The sequence below is a fragment of the Panthera pardus genome, unplaced genomic scaffold (assembly GCF_024362965.1).
Source record: "Panthera pardus isolate Hobbes unplaced genomic scaffold, ASM2436296v1 HiC_scaffold_10, whole genome shotgun sequence".
Lineage (NCBI taxonomy): Eukaryota > Metazoa > Chordata > Mammalia > Carnivora > Felidae > Panthera > Panthera pardus.
The window spans coordinates 79219486-79240286 of record NW_026526655.1 but is presented as its reverse complement, the minus strand read 5'-3'; the positions used below and the strand labels follow the sequence as shown (position 1 = coordinate 79240286).

The window sequence follows — 20801 nt, the reverse complement described above, 5'->3', positions numbered from 1 at the left end:
AGGGAGGAAAATGGATGTAGGGTATATGGGAACTCTCTGTACTATCACTGCAACTTTTCTGTAAATCTAAAACTACTTAAGAAGTTTATTTAAATCTGAAACAAACAAAAAGCTAATTTGGAGGAGGAAAAAAGAAAACAGCCTTGTTGAGCCCAAGACTTACTAATGTACGTGGAAAGAGGAGAAAGATTTAGTTTCTCTTAGTATTAAAATGCCTTCTCCATGAGGCAGTCTTAAAATTTTATTTTATAATCTTGATCTTTGTGGTATAATCTTGATCTTTGTGCTATATTATAATCTTGATCTGTCAACATCTCTTGACTTAAACCTAAGACTATCACACAAGATTCATCCCATTTACACAAGATGGGTACTTCTCTGAGTAGTCTGTTTTCAATCTCAAGTAAGTGTTTTCTTTTGGGGTAGCTGAGCAAATACGTAATTGAAGATGACTTTTCTCCTGACATGGTAACTTTAGTTTTCAGATCTTATAAAATTGCTTAGCTCTACTTGCGGGGACAGCCACCTATACATAAGCCAAACTCAATGCCAGATACAACCCTGGTTACACTGGACTGTCTTAAAGGTTAGAGTTATCAGCATTGGTATGAGAAAGTTCTAGGGGTGGGCTGTCCATTTGGGGCATAATGAGCCCCGGGGGCCAATTTCACTGTGCGACCACTCCCAGAGAGTGGTGATGTAGAGTAGGCTTGTTCAAATTCATATTCAACAGCTAACATTGAAGTGATAAAGATGAGGATGTCACAAGACGACTAAAAATACCCTAGGGGATAGATTTTGAGGGTAGTATATGACTTTCTTAGCTTATATTTTAAGCAAAATGTTCTGCCCCTGGACCCCTAGAGTGTAAAACCAGTGCCTTGGTATGTTGGTACGCTGCAGGGCTGAGCAACACCTAGACCACTTCTATGGACATTTTACCTTTAGTGAAGAGCATGCTAATTACTTTGGATGTTTTAGGAGATGCTGGCATTAGATGCTCAGCCCATTTATCGGGCCATTGGATCTTGTGCAACTGTACACCAGGGGTGGGACCTGAGGTATCCCAAAGGGTCAGGAGCCAAGGGGCTAGTCCAGTTAGCAAACTCCTTTCAGCTCTAAACGAACTGAGATATTGTTTCAATTTGCTGTATGCTTTCACATTTCTGTTTAGAGATCACTGTAATGACTTTAAGATGCCTTGAAATCCTAGAGCAATATTCTTTTTTTTTTTTTAATTTTTTTTTAACGTTTATTTTTGAGACAGAGAGAGACAGAGCATGAACGGGGGAGGGTCAGAGAGAGGGAGACACAGAACCTGAAACAGGCTCCAGGCTCTGAGCTGTCAGCACAGAGCCTGACGCGGGGCTCGAACTCACGGACCGCGAGATCATGACCTGAGGTGAAGTCGGCTGCTTAACCGACTGAGCCACCCAGGCGCCCCTAGAGCAATATTCTTAAATTGAGGGCTTATAGGGTTGCTTGAGATTTTGCCTGAGTTTATGTCCCAATATGCCCAATCCTCCAGGATTCTGGTTCTGGTAATGGGTGCAATGCATTTGCAGATGGGCTCTGAGATACAAAACTGATAAGAACTGGTTACCTACGTTGAGCTGATTAATTTCCTATCTTTATTAACAGGTAATCCCATTACCATTAAAAGCTAGTCACGTCCTTGATCATGTGGCATGGGAAATGAAAATCTGTCCTAATTCTTTTTTTTAGTATATGTGCTGCCGAAGCGAGCACTGTCCTAATTCTAATGAATGTGTCATTCTCATGACTTAGGTGGTCAAGAGAAGAAAGGGAACAAACGTTTTCTGAGTGTCAACTAAGAGCCCAGCACTGCACCAGGAATATTATGTACATTATCTTGTTTTGTCTAATTATCCTCATTTCACATATAAGAAAACAGAGTCTCAGAGAAACTAAGTAAATAACAGAGTCATACAGCGGGCAAGTGACAGCAACAGGATTTGACACCATGTTTGGCTGATTCCAAGACCATGACGCTACGGACAAGTAACAATTAGTTGTCAAATATCCCTGAAAATGCTACCAGAGAACTATTAGAAAAGGTCATAGTTTTGTCCAGAAGGGCAAGGAGAAGAACAACGGGCTTTTAGCATCTCTCAGCATTATTCTTAAGTACTGTGCCTGACTGATACTAGTTATGCCCTTTTGTGGTTTCAGTGTTGTTGTTCTCATGACCCATGTTGTGGGCCAGGTCTTTGAAGTATGGATGACTGTAATATCTTCTGTTTCTTAGGTATGATGACCTGGGCTGTCCCTGTCATAACAGAAGAAAAGAAGAAAGGGATGCATACATCACTGGCATTCCAATAGGCCTTCTTGGCTCTGATGAGGATTGGCGTATCTGGAACGGGGGTGTACTTGTCCTTCATCTTTTCATATTGAATCTTGTACTTGTTCTAAGACATAAAGATGGAAAAAAGAGACAAATGTAAGTTCAAGTGTTTTTATCCTTCCCAGTTCATAACCACATCACAGATCCAGCCTAGAAACATGCTGTATCAGGCTCAGTAAGAGAATAGCTTACCTTCCATGTTTTAATGCTGCTGAGCACGATTATAGAAGTGTGCTCTCTGATCAGAGGCAGCAAGTGAAGGTTTTAAGGGAATACTTTTTTTTTTTTCTTTAACCCAGTGCACTTTGGTGCCAAATTCCCAACTTACCTCACTGACCAAGTCCTTTACGTCTTTAGCGTGCTTCAAGGCTTTGGTCTGGTTTCCAGCATGGTGATGGGGTCTTTCTTTGGTGGCAAGTTCAACATACAGATACTAATCAGAGAATAGGGATCAGATGTGATAGAGATAAAACATTCATTATTTAGTATCCAGTTATTTTCACTCATTTCTACCCACTAAATGGGAGGGCCATGTCTACCTATTGTTGTCCTGGTTTTTTATTTATCATATGTATTTCTGTTCTTTTATTTCTGTGTTTCACATTTGGAAATACGTGTACAACATGCTAGTTACCTAATACCCTTACTGTTGGGTGTGGCCCAATCTAAATCCCCATGATAAAGAATGCCAAGGGGAGAATGAGAAGGTTCTGGCAAAGCCCTCAACACATTCTTTCCCCATTTTCATCTGAATGCATACACTGTGGTTTCATTTGTCATGAACATCAGATAGGTCCTACTGAATGAATCAAGCAGTTTAGTCCATAGATCACTCATCCAATAACAGAAGTTGCATAGAACTTAGAAAAGTAGACATGGGATTACTTGTTTATGTAAAACACAACCATAGTTATGATGGCCCAAAAGAAAACTACTTCTTGAAGTTAAGGGCCATTAGGCTTTATCAAGGACAACCAAGTGTGAGGGGCTGCACTGACCTGGAGTGGTCAGCCACACATAACCACCCCCCCGTGCTGCCAGCGCTGTAGGTTTATGAATCTTACCTGACTCTGAAGCTTCTGTCCTCGCTTGGCTCTTAAAAGATCAGGCGTATCAGGAACTGAGGTGAAGATAGACTTCTGCTTTTTGCCTGCAGCTCTGTACACCAGCTGGACATAAAAGTCATTACCGTTATTTCTGCTTCATTGACACATTATGTTCTCTGCTGAGAGATGCCTTTACTACCTACTTCATAAAGAAATCAGGGCCTGCCCCACTGCAACAATCTCAGTTTCTGCCCAATAAACCAATAATTTACTTACCTCCCTAGCCCTCCTTTTCTTTTTCCCTCGTATCAAAATAAGACATTCTACAACCTGCTCAAGATTCAAGCCTCCTACTGTGTTCTTGGTCCTATGCTCCCCTGTTCCGTTCTAGAAGCCTGTGCTAGCAATTAATTATACCCTTCCCCTCTACACCTTCAACCTTCCTGTTTCTCCAGCCCTCCCCCTTCATCTGCTAACAAATTCCAGTCCCTTCCCTTTCACTAAGCCTTTTCCATCTCTACTGATGACCTTGTTTCTGCCTTTCACAGCCAAGAAATACTATGTATTTCTTCTTTTTCTCTCTTTTGATTAATTTCTCAAGGCAACAGTTTGGCTTGCACCCAAACACACCAATGAAGTCATTCTTATTAGGTCTACCAAAAACTTTACGACTGCCAAATACAGACAGTTCTCTGTAGCAACTAAAACTGCTCAGCAGTTTCATTCCCAAAAGTGCTCTTTTCTGCCTCCAGCATTCTAAGTGGCCTCCTATCTTTCAAGGCACTCCTTGGCTTCCTTCTATGGTTCTGCCCTAGCTGCCACTAGCTGGAGTCAGGGTTGGCCTCTTTCACCCTATGTATTTTCCATGCATAACCTCATTTGTATCTGTGACCTCAATCATCAATTTGAGATTGAGGATTTCCAAATCTATATATCCATTATTTTTCCTGAGCCAGACCCAAATTTTCAACAATGTCCTGAACTTACCATGTTCAATGTGGCATTCTTTATATTACCATCTCCAGCCCCAACCTGCTTCTTCACCTGTTATCTCTTCTACTTTGCTAAATGGCTCCTTGATCTCTATCATGTAGGACAGAAACTTGAGGAGTCATCTTAAACTTCTCCCTTATTCCCACAATAAATGGTCATGAATCCTGGGCTCCTAACTTTGTGATATCCTTTAAGTCTGATCCACTTTCTCCTTTCTCACAGCCAGTGCCCTAGTTCAGCCTCCTTTATCATTTCTTCTCTACACATCCTCAAGAGCCTCCTAAAACACCTTCCTAAGTCTCCCATTGGACCACTCCATATGGCTTATTCATCTTTCACAAATCTGAGAAGATTTTATTAATGCTCATAAATAATTCTTCAATGATTTTTCATCAAGTCCAATATTAAGATAGAGCCCTGGAGTCTTTATAAGCTGGCTTCTATCCTATGTTTCCAGTCTCTTTTCCTAACATTCTTCTACACTTCCTTTGTGCTATTTGAAACTATTTCCAACTTCAAGAACTGATGATGGCCATTTTCATATACTGCCTTTTCTGCTTAGAATGTTCCCCCCCTCTTATCTGCCTGGAAAGCTCCTAGAGTACATACTGTCTTGATTATCCCTACAGGATATCATTTATCATATTGATGTTTGTTTCTTTTCACACATTATGAGCCCATGGAATGCAGGGGCTCAGCTCTATCATTTTTTTTTTTAATCACCATGTGTTTGGATAAAAGATCTGAAAGATAGTAGTCCTCTGATAAATGTTGAAGGAATTTAATATAATGAGGCAAACTGGGAAATAAATCTGGGACAAAAATTCAACTCTCCCATGCCATTTCTATAATTTTATTTGTCCTTTCTTTCCCCTATACTTAGGTATGCATTGTTCATGCTTCTTGGGACAATATCCCTGCTTCCTAGTATTACAATGTATAAAAAGTCAAGAGTCTATACAACTCAAAGACAATTCAAAAGTCAAGAACTTGAACTTCCTTTTGCCATCAAACTTTTTACTCAGACAATATTTATGAAATTTTCCTGATCCTAAAATATCCCAAAGTCCTTATTAAAACAGATTTATAGGTTCTACTGAAGATTTTCCAAATACAGAATAGTGGCTTGGATCAGTATTTTTTTTTTAAATTCAGTTTATTTAAACTAAATTTCTCCCTCTCACTTCTCCCCACCTACGGTGCCCACTATATGTATATACATATATATATATAATTTTTTTTTAGATTCCACATATAAGAAAGGTCATATGGTATTTGTGTTTCTCTGACTTATTTCACTTAGCATAATGCCCTTGAGGTCCATTCAAGTTGTTGCAAATGACAAGATTTCATTCATTCCAATATTTGTGGCTACCACTTTCAGGACACCTCTTGGTCACTTGGCCCTGAAGGTCAGGGGAACTTGTGTTTCTGGTCCCATAGGACTGTTATAAGCAGGGTCATCCAGAAAGGAGCTCATAGCCTTTTTTAGGAGCCTAATTTTTGCAGCCAGGAGACACCTCTATACCATCTAGGTCTAGTGGCTGGTAGGGCCTACTCTTATTGGTCTCATAGGACTTTAACCAATGGAGAAAAAGTTCCTAAATAGCTACCATCCCGAGGCACAGCAAAAGACAACAGACCTAGGACCTCATTCTTTCAGTAAAGACTTGTTAGCTAATCATCATGACTATAGCTTGAGGGGCAGGCTTCTAACTAAAAATGTATCTTGGAGCTGACTATAATCCTTTTCAGAGATCTTAGAGGGCATGTGCTATCTTTATGCTCACCCTCCACTGTGCTTCAGAGCACCAGAATCTCCTGGAGGGAAACTTTTTACACAGCTGGTGCCTGGGATTTGCAGCTGCCAAGCAGGGGACACCCCTTGACTGCCTAGCACTAGTAGCCTGGGGGGCTTGCATTCCTGGGTCCCACAGGACTATGACAATCGGAAAGACAGTTCTTGGTAGGCTACCATCCCAAGGGCACAGACTGAGGCATACTCCTAGTCTTTCTATGAAGAAGGCCTTTTTCCTTTTCCTGAATCTTTGGCCTGAGGGGTAGGTTTTAGGTTTGACACACACTTAGTAGCTTATAGAGCTGCTAACAAGGAACATAGGTTGTGGATGCCATATTGGTTCTCTACCTTTGCCTTGCTCCAGCTTACTGGTTTCATCTAGAAAAAAATGTATATGCTTGTCTGGGGTCCCAGTTTCTATGACCACCAGCCAGGAGACAACTCCAGATTGTCTGGCTCTGGTGGCCAGCAGAGTTTATGCTTGAAGTCCCTTAGGATTGTATGTATTTACATACATTTAAAAGTTGATGCCTGGGGGGTCTGGCTTGCAAGCAGCCTAAATCTAGATGCTAAAAATCCTTCCCTTTGGGACATTGGGTGGTGTTAGCACATCCTCAACTACTGGGAGCTATTAAAAAGATAATAGGCTACTTGCCCAAGCATGAAGGTTTGAGAGACAACCAAGAAATGAAACATGATTGAATAACAAGTTTCACTTCCAGCATGAAGCCACTCCTTAAAGACTGGGAAAGGTAGTTGCTTCATTTATTGTATAGAAATTAACACAGAGAGTTGAACAAAATGAAGAAATAGAGAAATATATTTCAAATGAAAGAACAAGATAAAACTAAAAAAATAAAAACAAACCCAGAACAACTTAGTAAAATGGAAATAATTTACCTGATAGTTTAAATTAACAGTCATAAAGATGCTCACCAAATTGGAAAGAAGAATGAATGAACACAGTGGGAATGTCAACAAAAAGATGGAAAATTTAAGAAAGTATCAAATAGAAGTCACAGAGCTGAAAAATATAATAACTGAACTGAAAAATATACTAGAGGGGTTCAACAGCAGACTAGATAAAGCAGAAGAAAGAATCAGTCAATTCAAAGACAAGGCAGTGGAATTCACCTAATCAGAGCAGCAAAAAGAGAAAATAATGAAAAAAAAAAAAAAAGTGAAGATAGCCTTAGGGACTTGTGGGACAGCATCAAATGGACTAAAAGTTGCATCATAGGGCTTCCAGAAGGAGGAGAGAGAAATGGAAAGAAATCTTATTTGAAAAAATAATGGCTGACAACTTTCCTAACCTGGAGAAGAAAACAGACATCCAGATCTAGGAAGCTCAGAGAGTTCCAAATTAGAAGAACCCAAAGAAACCCACACCAAGACACATGATAATTAAAATGTCAAAAGTTATAGACAAGAAGAAACTATTAAAAGCAAGAGAAAAACAACTTGTTACATACAATGGAACCCCCATAAGAGTATCAGCAGATTTGTCATCAGAAACTTTGCAGACCAGAGGGAGTGCCACAATATATTTCAAGTGCTGAAAGAATACTTTACCTGGCAAGTTATCATTCAGAAATGAAGGACAGACAGAGTTTTCTAGGCAAGCAAAAGCTAAAGGAGTTCATCACCATTAAAAGCAGCCTTATAAAAAATAAATAAATAAAAGCAGCCTTATAAGAAATGTTAAAGAGACTTCTTTAAACTGAAAATAAAGGGTGTTAATTAGTGATAAGAACACATGAAAAATAAATCTCAATGGAAAGGTAAATATATGGTAAATACAGTGAATTAATCATTTATAAAACTAGTATGAAGGTTAAAAGACAAAAGGAGTAAAAATAACTACGATTACAATTTGGGAAGGGATACACGTAACAAAAACATGTAAAATGTGACACCAAAAACATAAAACATGGGAAGTACTAATGTTGACCTTTACGATGAGATCAAACTTAAGTTGTCATCAACTTAAAATAGACTGCTATAAATATAAGTTGCTATAAGTCGCCTCATGGTAATCATAAAGCAAAAACCTATAAGCAACACACAAAAGATGAAAAGAAAGAAAAATAAGCATACTGTTAAAAGAAATCATCAAACCACAAAGGAACAAAGGAAGAGAGCAAGAGAAGAAAGAGAGAAGGAGGGACTATAAAAACAGCCAGAAAACAATTGATAAAATGGCAATAAGCACATACATATCAATAATTACTCTAAATGTAAATGGACCAAATTCTCCAATCAAAAGATATAGAGTGGCTGAATGGATTAAAAAACAAGACCTACTGGGGTGCCTGCATGGCTCAGCTGGTTAAGCATCTGACTCTTGATTTTCGCTCAGGTCATGATTTCATGGTCATGAGACTGAGCCACACATCTGGCTCCACATTCCCAGAGCAGAACCTGCTTGGGATTCTCCCTGTCTCCTCCTCTTTTTCTGCCCCTCCCTGCTTGTGCTCTCTCCCTCTCACTCTCTCTCAAAATAAATAAACTTTAAAATAAATAAATAAATAAGATCTATCTATATGATGCTTAAAGAGACTCACTTATTTATTTTTTAATTTTTTGTGTGTGAGTTGAGTGTGTACACACACATGTGAGCAGGGGAGGTGCTCCCTGCTCAGCACAGAGCCTGGCATGCAGCTTGATCCCACCACCCTGGGATCATGACTTGAGCTGAAATCAAGAGTCAGATGCTTAACCAACTGAAGCATCCAGGTGCCCACAAGAGACTCACTTAATATGTAAGGGCATACAGAGACTGAAAGTGAAGGGACTGAAGAAGATATGCCATGCAAATGGAAACCAAAAGAAAAGTGGAGTAGCTATACTTACATGAGACAAAACAGACTTTAAAACAAAGACCAATAAGAAACAAAGATGAGCATTACATAACGATAAAGGGGCCAATAAGAAGATATAACATTTGTAAATATGCACCCAACACAGAAGCACCTAGATATATAAAGCATATATTAACATACCTAAACAGAGAGACAGCAATACTATAATATGTGGGGACTTTAATACCCACTTACTTCAATGCATAGATCATCCAGACAGAAAATCAATATGGAAACATTGGCTTTAAATGGTACAGTAGACCAGATGGATTTAACAGACATTTACAGAACATTCCATCCAAAAGCAACAGAATATACATTCTTCTCAAGTGCACATGGAACATTTTCCAAGATAGATTGCATGCTAGGCCACAAAACAAGTCTCAAATTTAAGGGGACTGAAATCATGTCAAGCATCTTTTCCAACCACAATGGAATAAAACTAAAAATTAATTACATGAAGAAATCTGGGAAATTCACATATATGTAGGGATTAAATAATATACTGAAAAACAACAGATACAAAACAACAACTCTGACAATGGATCAAAGAAGAAATCAAAAGAGAAATAAAAAAAATATCTTGAGACAAATGAAAATGTAACATACCAAAACTTATGCATGCATTTTTTTAAGTTAATTTATCTATTTTGAGAGAGAGAGAGAGAGAGAGAGAGAGAGAGACTGCATGAGCTGGGGAGAGGCAGACAGAGAGGGAGAGAGAGAATCCCAAGCAAGTTCTGCACTATCAGCACAGAGCCCAACACAGGGCTTGATCCCATGAACCATGAGATTGTGACCTGAAAGAAATCAAGAGTTGACTGAGCCAACCAGGTGTCTCTGGGTGCAGTTGTAATCGGAAAGTTCATAACAATATATACCCACCTTAAGAAACAAGAAAAGTCTCAAATAAACAACCTAACTTTACACCTCAAGGAAATAAAAAAAAGAAGACTAAATGAAGGCCAAAGTTAGTGGAAGGAAGGAAATAAAGATCAGGGAAGAAATGAATAAAATACAAACTAAAAAAATAATGGAAAAGATCAGTGAAAGAGCTGGTTCTTTGAAAAGATAAACAAAATTGACAAATCTTTCACTAGACTCACGAAGAACTCAAAATCAGAAATGAAAGACAAGATGTTTTAACTGATATCATAGAAATACAAAGTATAAAGGAGACTACTATAAACAATTATGCACTAACAGATTGGACAATCTAGAAGAAATGGATAAATTCCTAGAAGCATACAACCTACCAACATTGAATCGTGATAAAATAGAAAATCTAAACAGACCAATTACTAGTAAGGATATTGAATCAATAATCAAAAACCTCCCAACTAACAAAAGTCCAAGATCAAAAGCATGCATGAATTCTGCATTGATGAATTCATTCTTCACTGATGAATTCTACCAGACATTCAAAGAATGAACACCAATCCTTCTCAAACTCTTTCAAAAATTGAAGAGGTGGGTCAATATTTTATCATTCCCACGTCATTCTTCTGGTGAGCCAAGTGTGGGAGGAAATGAACTACTGAAGAATATCTATTCTTTTTCCTCAGTGTTGATGCATAAGATGCAGAAAATCCCAATAGGAATTAGGAAAAGGAGAAATTAAAGTTTTAGGTAATTCTGAATCCAAACAGCCAAGAGAAATAAAGGTATTTCAGAGATACCAATAAACAGTTTAAGTTACCAAACTATGTTTTATTATGTGGTAGCTGGAGGACAGATGGGATACTTTAAAGCAGTGGTTTCCAACACTGACTGCATGTTAGAATCATTTTGGAGCAGCTAAAGGCATGCAGATGCCCAGACACAGACAATCAGAAAGTTTGCTGTGAGGCTGAGGAGTTAGAGCCCACTCAAGGGTAGTTTAGAAACATTTCCCAGGTGATCCTGATACTCTGCCAGGGCGGAGAAGCACAACTTTGCTGAGACAGAAGAACGTAAGCATTCCTGGAAAAGTGCTCGTGCCGGGTGAAGTAACACAAGTAAGCTTTCAGGAAAGCAAATGCACTCAATGTAGCATTTGCAATAACTAAAGAATTAATCATCCTCTGCCTCTAGCTCACTAGGAGTGTAGGAAGCTGCACATCCCCTCCACTGAGGGCAACATTTGGTTTGCCAGGACATCTCAAGGTCTAAGAGCATAAGTGATTCCTAATTAGCAGCATCAGAACTATTGAGAATGGGGAGTCAACGATGTGGCCTGACCGCTAACATGTGGCTTAGCTCGGTGAAGTCTGATGAGGCCACAAGACAAACTGAAAGTTGAATGAGAACAGCCAATTCTTCTATAATAAGAAAAACCATTTACATTTGTGAAATACCCTGATCTTTACAAAGCACATTTAGTCACTGGCAGCAAGGCACTGTGGGATACACAACTAAATAAGATGGGGTCCAACCCTCACTGAACCAAGTATGCAGGTGAGAGCATGAGATATCTATGCACAACTGTTTATAATAAATCAGAAGTCTCAGTGCCAACCGAAAATGAAACAACATAGTAGTTTGGAATCTGTTGTGGGCAGCAGAGCAGGGAACCATATAAGACTTTTCAAATGGCAGTGCTGTGTTCAGGGTATCTGATAGCAGGGATTAAAGAGATAGTTTTGAAATAAATTCAGTTTGGAGACTGCAACAATAGCATAAGACAGAAGACCTTTCTAATTTATAAAATCATGTGAACTCTCAGCAGCCCTAGTCACAGGTAGTCAAGTATCAACAGCCTCATCAAAAGGGGACAAAATCAGTTAATTGAGGCAAAATGAGGTCAGTTGACTTGCTTAGACATGATGGACGTGTCTGTAATTAAAGGCAGAGTGGAGATTTTTTTTGCCTAGTGTAGTTGCCTGAAAAACAGTCACCGGAAGAACAAGTCACTTATAGTGATAGGTTCAGCATCCTTACCTCACTCAGATGTGTCTTCAGTTCCTGTACTTTTCTGTATTCTGGAGTGTCAAGAACCACTTTGTATTTGTCTCGCATCTTCCTTGCTTTATCGGTGTACAGGTAATTAGACTTAGAGAAAAAAAACCAATGGAAATACAAGTTAATTAGTCATTTAAGGAACTGCGTGTCGTGGTCATATAACTCTCTCTCAAATGCTGGTATGTGCAATGTGAGCAGGCCTTCCACGTGTCCTGGATGTCTTCCCGGGGAAGGAACAAAGACAACTGTCATTTAATTGAGTTCATCACCTCTTACAGAGGCGCATGGCATCTTAAGTGGGTCATGACTTATTCAAATTGGTTAATGGTAAATTTACCCTTAAAAGTAGCTGCAGGCAAAGAGCCTTTCTGTCTAGGACCTTGAGGCTGGTAATGAGACATATGGAGGCTGTCCAGGGGTAGCCGTGTGTTGTGAAGATGTGCACTCACCCAGAGCTTGCGCAGGTGCCTGGAGCGGACCATGTCGGGAGTGTCATACAAGAAGCAGCCCAGTCCCTTGAGAATCTGCAAGTCCTCTTTATATTTAATCTGTGTCACAGAAACAGAAATATAGCAGGCTGTGAGTAAATGTAAACCAGGAACAAAGAAGATAGAGTAGTGACACTTTTTATATTGATATATCTTTCATTTTGGTTGAACGCATCTACCTGGTTGAAAACTCTTAGTTTACGTGCACCCAAATGAATCACAGGTTTTAAAATTTAATCTCTAATTCTGAGCTGAGGAGAGAACAGAGTATTATGTTATTATTATATTGATGGGAGAAAAGCATAGGCTGAATGGAGTGGCCTTTTAGGAGAAGGAAACATTTAAGGAGAAAAAAAATGGTAGAAGGAAGTTGCTAAAAAGGGTGAGAGTGGGGATGAGCAGGAGAAAGATAATATAAACAGGACCTAGGATCAGAGGTCATGTATGGTGAGGAGCTGGTAATGATTCAGTGTTGAATGCAGAATGGTGGTCAGCAATTTTTGTCATTCTCACGTGTTCCTCTTACTGTTGTTTTCATAGCTGGAGAAATGTGTGGTCCTACTTCCACACAATTTTGCCTCCAAGTTGTATATTCAGTTTAGAAGTATTCAATGCAGAAGGCTGTTCAAAGACCAGTGGTGGCTTAAATGCAGACAGCCTCTTGGTAAGAGCCCGTCAGAAAGATCCCTAGGAGATGCTTACATCACTGGTGATGTCTCCCACGTAGCGGCAATGGATCACTTGGGGTGTGTATGGCAGTGAGATCATGTGGCCTTGCATCTTGAAGAAGTCTGATTTGTAGATCAACTAAAGAAAAACACACCCAGAAACACACATCAGAGACTGAATGGTTGACATTCCTGCCGGGGTTCCACAGCCTTTCCTCTCTCCTAAGAAAATACCCACCTCACTAACAGCCTCTTGTGTCTTCTTGACTTGGCGGATCTCAGGTGTGTCAGGAGTTGTATGAATCTTGTCTTTCAGTTTATGGTACAATTGTCGATACAGTCTCTACATTGGAGGAAAAACCATTCCAGTTATTTAGTGTAGGAAGATGGGGGCATCCATTGACTAATCAGCAAATATTTTACATAAAGAGCCATGAGAGGGGTGATTAAGGACATAAAAAAGTGATTGGGATTAGGAAAAAAGAGAAAATGGTATTTATCTTATTTAGGTGAAGAATTTTGACCACCAAACCTTCCACATACTATCAGATGATTGGATAGGATCAGATATACAAACCAATCATTTGTGTAGAAAACCAGGGTCATGAGTCAGACTAAAATGCAAATTTATTAAAGTTTTTTGTATATAAATGTCAAAAAATGAATTAATTTGCATTATAATCTATAAATTGGATCTGTGCAATGGCATCAGCAAATATAGAAAAATGTTGCCAATGGATACCAGTATCAAAATGGTAACTAAAAGGGCTCTCTTACTCCTTGCTGATGTGTGAATTTATAGCTAAAATATAATTAACTTTTAATGCATTTCAAACAAAGCCATGGTCTTTGAAACTCAGTCTTTGCCCAACTGAATCCGCATTCACAGTACCTCACTGGTAACATTGTTGGCCCTCCGGACATGGACAAATGGAACGTCATTGGGACCAAGTGTATATCCATTTGCCTTGATGTGTTCATAAACTTCTTTGTACTTGAACTGCAAAAGCAAAGTCAGAATGAGTTCACAGATGGGTAAGCACAGAGTAGCTTTATACTTCTCAAATAGAAAAGAGCTGTCACTTTCATTTGAAAATTACTCTCTAAGCATTAAGTATAAGGAAAAGTCCTTGACAAAATTTCTATAGTAATTTGAGTCTTAAAAATTATTTTGTTTGCTAATAAAGCCAGGTCCAGAAAGGAATAAAATTCAGTGTTGCCTAGATAAATCTGTTTATAGGCAGGAAAGAAAAATACAAGAAAAAACCCTGTATTTTTAGCCCTAGTACAGCTAGGAAATTAGAAAATGCAAAGAAGACATAAGAGACTACTTTTAACACTGATGAATGGCCTTACAGACTGATTTAAAAAATGACATGTTAGATTATTCAGTCTGTGACTCTGCTTTGGAAACCATATTTTTGGGCCCCTGGCTATTGGACCCTACCTGGCCAGCAAGTTTGATTCCCAGGACTCTAAAGGGCAACATGGAAGAGACGGCTTATTCTTCAACTGATGGTTGATTTGTGTGTATGGTATGCAGGCCAGAGTCACAGACATAGTAACACTTCCCTAGGCTTTGCCATAGGGTAAATGCATCACATTCCAATGTGGAACTTTTAAATCCAGGGAAGGTTAGTGTCAGTGACATGTGGACAAGCTACAAGTGGTGAGAGCCTATTTACCCCTCTGAGCTTTTTTTTTAAGTGAGCACAGAAGGTAAGCAGTGGGGCAAGTATCAGAGCCAGCAGCAAGGCAAGAAGTCCTTTCTTTTTCAAAGGAATATACAGTGATGTTGTATCTTGAAGGTAATACTGTTGCCACACATCAGCAGTGCATGTACGAACTTCCATTACTGGTATATGGCTTGGAATAGTTCAGGATTCTTCTGTGCTAAAGCCAACAGAAGTAGACGTATCCTAACAGCCATAAACCATGAGCTGAAGTAACTGACTCATGCAGATGCAATCCCACAAAAGCCCTATGCTAACCCCCTGGGTTACACAGATACTGCTAAAGCAGGAGCAAGCCAATTCCATAGCAACCCTAGAAAACACACTGTCTCCCCTTATCTAGTCCCATCATTATATCATGTTGAGCATTCAGAGTATGACTAAGGGCATTAGGTAGGCTATTAATGAATATTAGTGCTCCCACCACCTTCAGACCCCATCTTAATGAGGAGACCACTTACATAACTGCTCATATATCGGGTGTCCTTGATGTGTTTGAAGTGAGAGGTGTCCACGGGAAGCCTATATCCAGTAGGCAGGGTGCGCCGGCCAGCTCCTCGGTATAGACCCTGCAGGAATGAGGAAGAGTAGGTAAATGACATCTACATCAAATAACTGATCTAAGTTAAACAAGTCACATGCAGTACACAATAGATTTTCAATTAGATACTTAATGTTCTTATGATCACCAAACTGATTTCAGGAAGAAATTAAGTAAGTTCTAAGAGTCAGGCAATGAATTAAGTTACTCTTAACTTTTGCTTTTGAAAAGAAGAGTGATGAGCGAAGGAGCTTATAGAAAATAATAATTCTCTGTTTTTGAATTTATGCCCCATTAGTTGCATGACAATCTAGCAAGAAAATGGGAAAAGTAGAGAAAACAGGCAGTCAGTGCTGCCTCTGTCATTAACCCCACTCTTAGATGCTATTCATATCACCAGCAATCCCTGAGACAGTCATAATTATAAGGCACATCTTTGGAATCCCATCCCCACCATAAACGTGGCATCTTGAAGTCAGGCTGTGAAGAGGTCAAGATACTCCTATCCCTAGTAGAAAAGGGAAAGGAGTTTCTCTGTGACCTTTTAAATAGTCTGTCTTGGGGTGCCTGGGTGGCTCAGTAGGTTGAACATCCTATTCTTGGTTTTGGCTCAGGTCATGATCCTAGGGTTGTGGGATTGAGCCCTACATCAGGCTCTGTACTGAGTGTGGAGTCTGCTTGAAATTCTCTCTCTCTCTCTCTCTCTCTCTCTCTCTCTCTCTCTCCCCCTCTGCCCCTCTGTCCCGCTTATGCTCACTCTCTAATAAAAACTATAAATAAAAATAAATAAATAAATAAATACATAAATAAATACACAAGTCTGTCTTTAAAGGGAGCTACAGGAGTAGGAACAGTGTTTGAAATGTTAAAAACTAAATTACTTTTAACATTCAATATAGGAGAGTAACATTAAAGGGTGAGACCAATGTAGCATCACACCAGGTAATACAGAATAGGGATATTAAATATATGAGTGGAATCCAGTTTCTCTTCTGAATTCCAACAGCAATTTCTAGCTCTAGCTCTTAAGTGAAGTCTTTTATGATTATGTGCCTTGCCTTCGTCACCTTGGTTTTAAGTTTTTTAGGCAGAGAGAGTAAGTTGGCTTTCTTCATTGTATCTTATAAATATTGCTCCAGAAAGTACCCATTGCTTGCTTGGCTTGCCAGCCAAGAGGAAGACAGACTATGTACTATTTTGGTTTTTTCTTTGTTTTGCTTTTTAACTCTTGTGAATGGAACAGCATTTATAAATGACAAGGTCAGGCTGAGATATATGCCCAAGCCTTCTAGATACATGCCCAAGTGGCTTCTAGAGAGGCCAGTGGCCTGGCCCTTTAGGCTGCATCTTGGACTTCTGCTGGGCCCTGTATTGGGTTCTAACTACTCACCTCACTCTGGAGCTTGTATGCATGGAGGGCCCGATCCAGATCCACAGTTTTTGTCGTTGGAGCAACTTTGCCTCTGACACTGTGCACATAGTCATGGTGGTAAACAGCCTGTGTGCAGAGAGGAGAAGGGTCAGCTGATTCAGACTGCAGCAGCCTTGTTGGAAAGAAGTAAATGGAAACCCAAGTCTCTCTTAAAAAATGAGAAAAAGGTAGCCTGCTTCCCTTTGCCTAGGGGACTCTATCTGATCTATTAATGTGTCTTATTAATAGGATCACAACCAGTGTGTGCTCCCCACACTGAGAGAGAAGTAGAACAGATGGCTCAGGCTTAGGAAGAGGAAGAGTGGGTATTTTACCACTATAAGTTTCAAAATAATAGGGTTTTTTTCCCTTTGCATTTTTTCTTTTTCTTTCTTTTTTTAAATTTAAATCCAAGTTAGTTAACATATAGTGCAATAATGATTTCAGGAGTAGAATTTAGTGATTCATCACTTACATATAACACCCAGTGCTCATCCCAACAAGTGCCCTCCTTAATGCCCATCACCCATTTAGCCCATCCCTCCACCCAACGCCCCTCCAGCAACCCTCAGTTTGTTCTCTGTGTTTAAGAGTCTCTTATAACTTGCCTCCATCTCTGTTTTTATCTTATTTTTGCCTTCCTTCCTCTATGTTCACCCGTTTTGTTTCCTAAATCCCACATATGAGTGAAATCTTATGATATTTCTCTTTCTCTGACTTATTTTGTTTAGCATAATACATTCTAGTGCCATCTCCATTGTTGTAAATGGCAAGATTTCATTCTCTTTGATCACTGAGTCATATTACATTGTATATATGTACTACATATTCTTTACCCATTCATTAGTTGATAGACATTTGGGCTCTTTCCATAATTTGGTTATCGTTAATAGTGCTGCTATAAACATTGGGGTACAACTGCCCCTATGAATCAGCACTCCTGTATCCTTTGGATAAATACCTAGTAGTGCAATTGCTGGATCATAGGATGGTTCTATTTTTAATTTTTTGAGGAACCTCCACACTGTTTTCCCGAGTGGCTGCACCAGTTTGCATTCCCACCAACAGCGCAAAAGAGATCCTCTCTTTCCACATCCTCGCCAACATCTTATGTTTCCTGAGTTGTTAATGTTAGCCATTCTGACAGGTGTGAGGGAGTCAAAAGAATAGGTTTTAACATTCTAACTCACTGGTGGGATTTGACATTTACTTATTGACCTGGGAGGTTAGTTGAAGATAAGAAAGAACAGCTTTGTGCTGGGTTCATCTGCTGTTTTTCAGGCGTAATGGATATATGTGGTGTAAATATAAGGATGCCGAGGCTCAGAGGGATTAGGGCTTTTCCCAAGCCTCATGAAGGATGTGTGGTAGTGACTGTCCACATCTCTGACTTCAGAGTTTTCTCCCTCCTCACCCTAGTGTCATTTGCTCTAATTTATTAGAATTCTTAGACAGTGAGACAGAGCTGTTGCTCTTGACACAAGGATACAAGAAGCAACTTCGGACGCTCTAAAACACCAAGTATTTAGTAGACTTAGATCCCTTACAACTCCTCACTGGGAACTGATTGAACACATCAGGTTTCAGAGAACAAGAGCAGAGCTGTAAGTACTTTCTAAGGTACTAATTCTGGTTTCCCAGTTAGAAAAGACCACTTTTTTTTTTTTTTTGCCACTTCTGCTTGAGTGGCAGTCTGTCTTTACTACTGTCCACACTACTTCCCCATACACCTACATCACTTAGTTGTTTCCCACTTTTGACAGCCTGCACATAGAGTGGAGTATCAGTGACCAACTTGTAGTCATTCCTCGTCTTCTGCGCATGAGCTTTGTACTTGATCTGCCAAGAGAAGAAAATAAACCTGTGTTAGACCATTCACTGTATCAGAAATTGCTGGTTTTCACAGAGGGTTTGATTGCTTTTAAATTTTTTCCCCTAAGTTTATTTATTTTGAGCAAGCAAGAGAGAGAGAGAGAGAGCACAAGTTGGGGAGGGGTGGAGAGAGAGGGAGAGAGAAAGAATCCCAAGGAGTCTCCACACTGTCAGTGCAGAGCCTGATGTGGGGCTCGAACTCACAAACCACAAGATCATGACCTGAGCAGAAGTTAGACACTTAAATAACTGAGCCACCCAGGTGCCCCAATGTTTACTTTCATTAGCACTTATTCAACTGACCAGGATGCATTTGAATTTTATGACAATCTGTGTAATCAATGTTTATAGTCCTATAGAGCTTCCAGAGCCTTCTAGCAGGCTTGACAGCTGCTCTTCTAGGAACATTGGAGCTTTTTTACTGAAATCTTGATTACACTGTTAATTTGCCTAGCAAATCCTCTTTTTATAAATAGATCCTGTCTATAGCACCACAAACTCCTAACAAATGAGATTTTCCTAATATGCAAATCATGTGCTCAATATTTGAAATAGTCCAAATGTAGACAGAAGAAAAGAGCCAGGGGTCCCTTTGCCACAAGAAGACAGTGGGACAGCTTGAATGCAGTGTTTCATTGGAAAGCTACAGGCATTCCTGTGCAATGGCCATTCTCTGCTCCTTAGCATCTTTCTCCAGCTCAGCCATCCTCAACACCACTTATGACATAGCTGGTCTGTGACAATGTCCATAACTCTCCCCCTGACTTATACTATGTAGAAAAGGAAACATACTTTAAAAAAAAGCCAAAAAACAAACAAACAAACAAAAAAAACAAGGCAAACTCACATCATTACGTAGATCATAAGCATGTTTGGCATGAAGAATTTCAGGAGTGTCCCAGATGTAGCAGCCAATGCCTTTTAGCCAGTTGAGGTCATCTTTGTATACAATCTAAAGGATTGCAGCAGACAGAAGGAATCAGACCAAAAAAAAAAAAAAAAAACTGATCATAACTTTAACACCCTCTGGACCCAGGATGACTTTATGGAATGAAAATCAAAAGGCATTACGCTGTGAGGCTGAGGGTACCATGGAAACATGGGCACACAGAGCCCTGCTTCCAGGGACAGACCCATAGGTATGTAGGAAAGCGATAGTGGAAGAAGGCTGAGGGGAAGCAACAGGGAATCTGCTTCTCCTCAGAATGGGATATGGAGCCAGGGAAGGGGACCTTCATAAGCAATGGGCTTACGTCGCTGATCTGATCTGTGACTTTTCTGACGTGGCTGTTGACTTGCAAGTCAGGGTGGCAAATCCACTCATGGAGGTGTAGGCGGTAATCAATCTCACTGACTTTCTTCTGAGAATCCTTAGCAGTAACCATCTCCACCATGTCAGGAACAATGTGGATTTTCATTTTGTTCTTTTCATAAACTGATTTGTATAGGCGCTATGAAGATAAAATAACATGCCAATTATACAGGAAATTGTGCAAGGTATCCTGGCAATACGTGCTTTTCTTATATACCAGAGAAGTCAGGGTAACCAACTTACAGCAATCAGGTGGGATCTGGAATTTTCTGACACTTCCTACAGATCCATGGGGGCAGGGGAAGCAGAAATAACACTTCCCTTCTTCACATATGCACAGTCAGTGCCATGTGCATTAATAGGAAATGTTCTGATCTATGATAGATGGCTATATTACTTGGCTTTGATTTGAAGGAAGGTCTTTGGGATTACTTACATCAATGTTAAACTTGCCGACTCTGAGACACCGTGCTGTATTTGGATCATCTTCGACGCTTTTTGGTAAAGTATAAAGAGCTTTGAATTTTTCATATTCTTCTCGATATTTGATCTACAGAGAGAAAGTACAAAGGGAGAAAAAGTTTTGGAGAGTAATGGATTTATATTGTTAAAGAGTAGGGGACATAATAGGAAGGGCCCAACCCTGAGATCCAACCAACGTGGGGTCACCACTTCTCTGGGCTCGTCTCCTCATCTTTGCATAGAGGTGGACATACAGCACTAGTGCCTGCCACAGGGTGACCCTGAGAATTACATAAAACTATACCTGA

The 20801-nt window shown here is 39.7% G+C and overlaps 1 protein-coding gene across 1 annotated transcript in view; it reads right to left on the bottom strand.

The window, feature by feature from the left end:
- Nucleotides 1–20801, bottom strand: part of NEB (nebulin) — a 224786-nt gene that overhangs the window by 46797 nt on the left and 157188 nt on the right. The window contains 14 exon segments of the mRNA XM_019456312.2: nucleotides 2328–2432; nucleotides 2697–2801; nucleotides 3433–3537; nucleotides 11986–12096; nucleotides 12456–12554; nucleotides 13197–13301; nucleotides 13401–13505; nucleotides 14055–14162; nucleotides 15357–15464; nucleotides 16827–16934; nucleotides 18582–18686; nucleotides 19567–19671; nucleotides 19973–20170; nucleotides 20468–20581. Coding sequence (XP_019311857.2) covers nucleotides 2328–2432; nucleotides 2697–2801; nucleotides 3433–3537; nucleotides 11986–12096; nucleotides 12456–12554; nucleotides 13197–13301; nucleotides 13401–13505; nucleotides 14055–14162; nucleotides 15357–15464; nucleotides 16827–16934; nucleotides 18582–18686; nucleotides 19567–19671; nucleotides 19973–20170; nucleotides 20468–20581 — 1581 coding nt within the window.